The sequence below is a fragment of the Marmota marmota genome, unplaced genomic scaffold (genome assembly GCF_001458135.2).
Source record: "Marmota marmota marmota unplaced genomic scaffold, marMar, whole genome shotgun sequence".
In the NCBI taxonomy this organism is placed as follows: Eukaryota; Metazoa; Chordata; class Mammalia; order Rodentia; family Sciuridae; genus Marmota; species Marmota marmota.
Window position 1 is genome coordinate 1072913 of NW_026000243.1, and position 8796 is coordinate 1081708.

The 8796-nt window shown below is 38.1% G+C and overlaps 1 protein-coding gene across 1 annotated transcript in view; it reads left to right on the top strand.

Annotated features, from left to right (window-relative positions):
* The first annotated feature begins 1009 nt into the window (after positions 1–1009).
* Lurap1l (leucine rich adaptor protein 1 like) overlaps positions 1010–8796 on the top strand; it is a 38686-nt gene continuing 30899 nt past the window's right edge. Inside the window, exon 1 of the mRNA XM_015498980.2 lies at positions 1010–2043. Within this exon, the coding sequence (XP_015354466.1) occupies positions 1735–2043 (309 nt within the window). The 5' untranslated portion in view covers positions 1010–1734. The remainder of the gene's footprint in view (positions 2044–8796) is intronic.

Genomic DNA, 8796 nt, shown 5'->3' on the forward strand with positions numbered 1-8796 from the left:
TAACATACAAATTTCTGCTGTATTGACAAGAGAATTCAGCAACTCTCCCCCTGCCATGACCTTATCATTCAGGAGCCCTGTTTTCTCTCTTTAGAAGGTTTCCTAAATGAAGACTGATTAAAACCAAACCCAGGGATGCATCTTCCAATGTTCTTACCAGTGTAACATCTGAGTGTGACATCTCTAGATGTTACATCAGTGTAACATCTCTAGAAATGGAGGGCTAGAGGAACCAAGAACACAAACACTTGTCCCAGAAATAGAGGGGCCTAAACTTTGGAATATTTCAATAAAAAAGAAACAAAATTTGTATTTTAATAGATTGAAAATAGTATCTTCTACTTGAAGATCATTGTCACAAACCCAATGTGGAATCAATCCTATTTTGTTTATAATAATTTACTTAATAGAAGTATCTTTAAATTTGGTGCACTTGGAGTTTCCCCCAAGTGGTTGAAAAATTACAGAAGACAACTTTTTTCGCTAGCTAAGCTCAATGTTTTTCTTCCATAATTATAGAAAAGTACCTCAGCAACAGCTCCCCCTTAAAAATTTCACTGCTATCTCAGTGGAATTATTCTGAATATTTAATTTTTCACTTTAGTTGTGATGATATCCGGTAATTGTAGGAAGAAAATTATTTTGGACTGTACATTTTTCTTTGAACGGTTAGTTAAATCTCTTCATTTTTCTGATTAGTGTAAAATGATTAGGAAAGGCTTCTAAAGTTAAATAATGTTTGATTTTAGGAAACTGGGAATGGAAAGTAACACCAAAGTTATTCTTCTGCTTCTAATATTCAAAAATTATTTTAAAAGTTGTAGCTATCAGAAGTTTTGGCTGGGAAAACTGAATACCTAATTCTCTAATACGGGTTCTCCCAAGTACAGTACAAAATGTTGAAGCTCTGCTCCTACCAGGGAGGTTGAGAAAATTTGATGCTCTTCTAATCTACGATATACGGTACAAGGGTTGGCCCTAGTTTGGTCCACCTGCCAGTGGAGTTTAAAGTTTCGAGGCTCAGAGGAACACAATGACTTGGATCAAACACCCTAAATGAGAAGAGGACATTTCTGCAGCATCCAGGGAGTCGTCAAAGTCCTGCTAAACCAACTATCTCCTTTTTAAAGCGTTCATGCTGCGGAAAGAAACGACTGATCGACTTCCTCTTTCAATGACCAGAGATTATTTCTGACAATCCAGGATATCCCGAAAGCTAGGAGACATATGGCTGGAAAATGAAACGATCTAGGAGCGTGGCCACATCATTATTTTGTGTCGCGTGGGGCCAGATGGGCACTCGGTGAACGGCGCAGGGATGCGAACGGACAGTTTCATAATGTGAAATTTTTTCTCCATAACGCTAAAACAGATTTCGTTTCCTTCTCATTTCTTTCGGTCTCTAGTACCTGCTTTTCCTCCCTCTCTGCAATATCAATTAACTCAACTCTGCAGCAGGGTGGCCAGAAAGGAAGAGAATGAGGCGATCTCCATAACCTTAGGAAGTGTCGGAGGAGTCGCAAACCAGGGAACTGCGGCTGCGACCCGCCGCGTCCAGTGCGGATTTCAGGGTTAGCACTGCCTTGGCGGTCATGGAGCGGACCGTGCCCTCGGTCCGCGGAGAATAGAGACCCGGGCGCCGAGAGGAGTTCACTGATCTTGCGCAGGCTTTGAGGCCGTGGCTGGCTCTCATCCGCTGTCTTTTAGCACCATTATCACCGTTCTCGAGAAGTCATGGAAGAGGGCCCGCTGCCAGACCTCAGAGACATCGAGCTAAAGCTGGGACGCAAAGTACCCGAGAGCCTAGTGCGCTCGCTCCGCGGGGAGGAGCCGGTTCCCGGGGAAAGGGACAGAGACCCCTGCGGGGGGAGCTGCAGCGGCGGCGGCGGTGGTTGCTGCAGTAGCAGCAGCAGCTGCTGCAGCTTCCCTCCCTCCTTAACATCCTCCTCTTCGTCCTCCCCAACCTCTGGCTCCCCACGACGTAGCCACTCCAGCGCCCTGGAAAGGCTGGAAACCAAGCTTCACCTCCTCAGGCAAGAGATGGTGAGTGCGATGATCCAGCCGCCGGGGTGCGGGCCCGGGTGGAAAGATAGGGTGATCAGAGAATGGGGCCAGAGAGAGGCCATCAAGGGCTGCGGAGCACAGTACCGTGAGCGTGGGAAGCGCGGGGTTTAGAAGCACGCAGGGGGCGTGCGTCTGGAGGCAGCTACTGGGAAGCTTGTTTACCACGGACTTTGCTCGGTCATGCTTTGCTACAACAGCAGAGTCTGCTCTACTCTGTGTACTTTCTGATAGCGCCAATTCAATACGCCCAGCTCTGACTATGTAGCTGCCAGCCCAGCTTCCCGGGCACCAGCCAACTGAAGGTTTCCAGTCACTGCATCCATCTGGGGCCTACAATGTGCTTTTACACTTTCGGATAGGTTCAAAAGGTGGCTCAGTCCAATGCACTTACTGCAAAAATGCTTCCCGGCTTGCCGAGGGGTGGCGTGGCGGGGTCTTTGCAACCTTCCTTATAGCTTACTCTTCCACCACTACAGCTCCGCCTCTACCCCCACCCCCGCCCTCCTTAATGCAGCTGCAGCTGTTTCAAGGCCACTGTGGAGCATATTCTGCACAGCTGGCTCTTTAAACAGTGGCCCACTCGTCCTTGATGTGCTTATGAATAGATTGTTTCACTGTTTTGATCCAGGAAAGCAGGTGATCACCAGGCCCAGGGATTTGCTAATGACCATCTCCAACCCTTCTCCCTCAACCCTCAATCTACGATTGTTTTCTCTGCTGTTTGCAAACGTTGGCCTAAGAATAGGACAATGGGACAAGTACAAGGTCTAAGAATGCTTGTTATTCCGGATGCACTTAAACTAAAACATTTATTTACTTGCTTTGAGCTCTTGGGCGAGTCTCTATACCTCAGTTTATTTTCACAGTGATGAACTGATTGAAGGAAATTCTCTTGCTAAATCCTCTGAAGGAAATGACCAAGAATCAACAGCGTTTTCTACCAGCTTGCAGAGGACAAAGGTTTCAACAGTGGGCCTCTGTCATCCAGGGGATGGTGAGAAGGATTTCCGACAAAAATGACCTGGTCTTTGGGCGATTTGCATTTAAAAAGTTTCCTAGTTCCTCTTTCTGTAGTAGAAAACCCCAGGAAGGATTAAATTCCAAGCATAAAGTAATCTTGGCAAATATGTTAGTGCAAAAAGTCAGTCTTCAAAGGTCATGACCTACTAGAGCACTAAAACATCTCTCTAAAAACCTCTCACCAGATCTGTCTCTCTAAAAACCTCTCACTAGATCTTTAAGGCTGGCCAACTTAAAAACTTTAGTTTTTGAGGTCTCAATTATCCATTATCTTCCTACTTGGAATGTTCAACATGTTGAAAATGAATATCCATGTGAATATATGTACATTTATTTATACTTACATTTACATGTGAATATATGTACTATATATCTGTATACTATGCACTGCAAGGGAATTTATTATGATATTTATGTTTCGTTGCCTAAATACACACACATACACAAGTTATACATTTTGGTCATTCAATTAGTATTTATTAAACATTTACTATATCCTGATAATTAACTGCATGCTGAAAATGGAAAATGAAAATATCAAGGAGCCTGTCTATTAAGGACTCTCATTTATTATTTGTAGTATGCCAAAGCAAGTATGTTGACGAAATACATAGGATAAAGGCAAAAATCTTATTATTTTTGACTAAGGATATGTTTTAGACATATTTTTCTTAATGAAAATTTCAAAGTAGATAAAAATCTATTTCCTCAAACCAGATCTGGCGTGTATAATATAGTATATTAATAATTTTTTAAAAGCAAATAGACACAGTAACAGATTGCTAAGTTTACCATTCATTATATTTTGTATGTGAAGCTTCATTTTCTATAGACTTAGAAGAATTCTTGCCAAAGCAGATGCTTTTGTGATAATATTCTTAATAGTTCTTCATTTAGCAAATTTCACAGACTATGTGAGTTTAGAAAGAGGCGATTGGAAAAGTTATATTTCTTTGCCAAAGAGACCATTCCATCCATTTAGCATCTGTGGATGCTAAATATCTAAATATCTCAGCTTCAGCACAATTGTAAAACATCAATTTTTACAAAAAGGTGGAAGTGTTATAGATGCTGAACAGATGTAGTTCTGCAGTTCTTCCTGTCTCCTCCTAGCATCCCCCAGTAGACAAGTTAAAGATCTAGAGTTGGCCTACAAACTCTTAATCATGTCTATGTTCTTTTCTCTGCTATTCCGTGACACTATGTTAACTTCCTCAGTATTATGTGTGACCTCATATCTTATTCTCATTCTACTGACTTGTTGACACATTTTTCTTCTGGATGGTGTGGAATTATTAGGCTTTGGGCCTGCCCTTGGAACTCTTTCCAAAAAAAAAAAAAAAACACCTTAGCTATGTGCAAACCTTCCCAGAGATGCCCAGGAATGAAGACTTTCTTCTTTCCCTATAAGAATGATGTGTATACCAATGACATAGTACAACATACACTTGCAGGTAGTTAGTCACAACACTTAAGGTTCTTTATATACACATGATTTCATCATTATCTCTCTCTCACCTCCTTTTATGTTTTTATGGATAATTTCTCTAATTCTTGTGTAAAATGTTATAGTCACTATTGTTAAAGATCTATGAGATGAATTATAAAGCAAATGAGTTGACAAAGAGTTTGAAGAGGGATGAGAAACTATTCTTAATGGCCAAACTTCTTAATGCTGAACCACTTATTGACAACACAAAGAGTGTGATAAGTAATAGAAGGTGTTGGATGAAAAAACAATGGAAAAGGAAATTTGCAGCCATATATATGATCCAGTAGGCCAATTCAAGGTAACTTCCAGGATGCTTTTGGGAGGGAACAAATATTCCCAATGCAAAGTGTTTTTAGTTAATTTAGAGATAAGGGATTTTGACAATACAGTAAACAAAGGCAGGAATATACATAGGAAATTTATTATGAAATTGAAAAATACGTTTGGGCCTCTTACACAAAGTCTGACCAATATTTGTTCACTACTGTTCAGTTCACGTTTTTTGTCTGTCGTATCATTTGAGCATAAGGAAATGGGAAAGAGGAGGTATTTTCATCCACATTTTTTGAAGGAGATCACTATTTTCTAGAGAATGGTTGTGAAAGCAGGCCAAGGTCACATAGCTAATAAGAGAACAGAACCAGAACTTGAACTCATATCATCTGACTTCGTACTATGATTTTTCCCCATGCCAGTACGTATTCCAGTTATTTCTCTTCAAAATAAAGTATGGCCCTTATAAATCTGTAATATCTCAAAATCTAATGAAGTGCAAAGGGACTCACCAAAACAAGCCCTCAGAATGTGTGGCAGGGTTTGTTTTATATTTGGATTCATTCAATAGTTAATAGTAGTTACTAAGCTCCTACTGTGTGTCAAGCCTGCCTCTGACCTGGGGATATAGAACAAACTGGTGAAGTCCTACATTTGGAGTTTTCATTCCATTGAATATGCAAATACTTATTTTGAAAAATCTTCTTAAGAATGGAATTTAATATTGCTTATTAAATATTACTGTTTTAAAATCTCACAATACCCCAAATATTTTTCCAATAAATGTAAATACTCTCTATCAAAATCTCTTTCAGTGTGTTATAATAAATTTTATTATATCTTCTATTACAAGATATTCAAAAGGTTCCAGTGCTATTTCAATATGCCTATATCATACTTCTAGTTTGAGAGTGAAAATTATTTTCATCAATTTATTCTAGAGGAAGTTTGAAATGAATACAATTATGAAGGCAATCACTAAAATATAGAAAATTAAAATCAGAAGGTGTTTAATGTACTCTGCCAAGTTTGTCTTCCTAGACAATGACTATTCAGAAAATCTACCTATTGATGCCACATTCTGGATTCTAGTCAGTCCTGTATTATGTACAAGGTTTACCATTCTTAGTGTCATTATGAAAATTGGTTAGAAGGTACTGTGTCCTGATCTCCTTATTTTGGGCAATATTTGCACAGTAGTTGAAAAATAGTGATGAATAAGAAATCTCAAACTAGTTACTTATCCTTTCTTACTATTAAAGTAGTCAAATTCCTCACCTGATAACTCACCTGTTTTAATACAGTTCCTTAAGCAATACTCAGAACAAGATAAAAACACACATACATACAGAAAAGTACACAAATTCTAAAAGCATAAATATAAATGTTAAAAATCTTGAAAATTGTATATTTATACTTTGGTTTTATTGACACTTTCTCTTATTGATGTTTCCCCTCTTGTTTTAAATATCTTGGTCATTTTTATAATAAAAAAGAAAAATGAAAATATTTTTTAAATTCTCTAATTTTTTTTCTTTTATTAAATTAACTTCACATTGCTTTGGGCACATTTCAAGGTAGTCTAGAAGATTTTTATCCTTTAGATACCCTGAGGTAGAAGCTGGAAAGTGGAAGTTATCTTCCTTGACAAGTTCCCAAGATACCAAAATGATAACATGGGAATATAATTTAACCAGAGAAAAGTTACAAACCAACATGTCAGCAGGTGCCTGAAGCCAAAGCAGACATCAGATATAAGTGTTAAGAAAAACAGATATAACTGAAGAGATATTTTACAGGAAAAGTGTCTTGTGCAAGAATTAAAAGCAATAGTAACTATGCAAAGTAAGGGCTTCATATTAATGATAAAGACATCACGGAAATGAGGAAGCTGATTCCTGACAGTGGCTTTTTCTGCCATTTTGCCCATAGAATGTTAATATACTTAATGGAATAAATACATCTGTTTAAACATACTTCCTTAGTCAGTGGGTCAGATTAATAGCAGAGCAAACAAATGCAGTAATGTCACTTTATTAGAAACCCAGTCATATTTTAGAGGACTTAAATATAACTCAGAAACATTGAACTTTGTAAAAGCCACAGTTCTGTCCTGTACCTAGGAATATATGTTGGAATGATTGACGCACACGTGAAAAACATTTTTTGACAGAAAAAAAAAACAAAAACAAAAAACTATCTTCTCTTCAGGTGACATAGCCAAAGCCATGCTACCCTGTTCAAGAAGGACAAGACAAGAGTGTTTGTGATATTCTATTAGCTAAACACTTTATAGGTATCATCGTGTTGAAACCTTAAAACTCTTGTTAGCTTACCATTGTGTGTGTATTGTCCTTTTGAACCCTTGTAATACTCTTTTAACTAGATGTAATGAACACAATGATTTAATAGATGAACCTTGAACTTTATTGAAATTAATTCTTAAGATAGTAAGTGAATGAGCCAGGTTGTGGTTGAGATCTGAGCTTTTAACCAAGCCCATACTATCTTATTACTTTTCAGCTTTCTATCTGTTTTAGAATATCTCGGCACTCACATTGACACTCAGAATCAAATGTATGTATCTGCTCTCTTTCTAGAATTTCAAAACACTCAACATGTTATAATGTATGTCACTTAGTATAAGCCCTCCCAGGAGGGACAAGTACTAAATAAAAGTCCCTGACTGTGAATTCTCAAGATTTAGATAGCAAAAGCTAGTTGGTTCCCAGCAATCATTCCCTTTCCCTTTTACCACTATCACTAAAATTTCCATAAATATTTCACAAGAGCCACTAATGAAGAATTTCCTTTCCTGACCAGTCCCATGCTCAGAGCTCAAAATTGGAGCTCACTAGTGCTCATGACTTAGGAGTTCCAGGAGCTTTCCACTGGTAGAGATGGTATTCGTTGACCAGCTCTCTGTTGTGCCTTTCTAGATGTATGGGTGAAACACATTGATTCAAACTGTGCTCAAAGTAAACTCCATTTATAGAATTCACAAGGAAAAAGAAGATTATATTTTCAGACATGCATTTCAAAAGTCCCAGTCTTAGACGTCAAAATAAAACCTAAGGATTGTTTTTTCCTTTTAAAAAAGGGGCTAAACTGTGTTGGGATGTTTATTTTTATAGCAATTTCTAATATTCATTTTACCCATAAGGACACTATGATTCAAACAGGTTAAGTAACTTGATAAAGTCAGCATAAATGAAGGATCAATGATTGACTCCCAGCCTTCATTCAAACAAAGACTATCATGGGTCTGGTTACATACTGGATCCAAATTGTTTCCAAATTACACTATATTCACATACCATGTAGTGTATCCATCTATTCTGAAGGAACATTTTTACAATAATTTCATTCAATATCTACAACACCAGATCTCTTGGTATTATTTTTAAAAAGTTTATTTCCTTCTTTAAAAATATGTGATTTCTCATGGTAAAACTTACAGAAATACAGACATGTATGGTAAAAAGCAGAACAAGCCTCCATTCACCTGATATTATGCTTCCCATCTTACTCTGTATAAAGGAAACTGCTGCTGACAGTTTGATGTGAATCCTCTCAGATTATTTTTTTGTATTCCCCCACCCTGTGTGTGTGTGTGCACTTAAATGATGTTGGTGTGTTTCTATTTTATTTTCCTTACTTGATATTATTATATTATCTGTATTTTTTTTTTTAATTTTTTATTGTGGGTTGTTCAAAACGTTACAAATTTCTTGGCATATCATATTTGACACTTTGATTCAAGTGGGTTATGAACTCCCACCTTCACCCCATACACAGATTGCAGAATCACATCAGTTACACATCCATTGATTTACAAATTGCCATCCTAGTGTCTGTTGTGCTCCACTGCCTTTCCCATCCTCCACCCTCCCCCCTCCCCACCTCTCCCCTCCCCTCCCCTCCTCTCTCTCTACCTCCTCCACTGT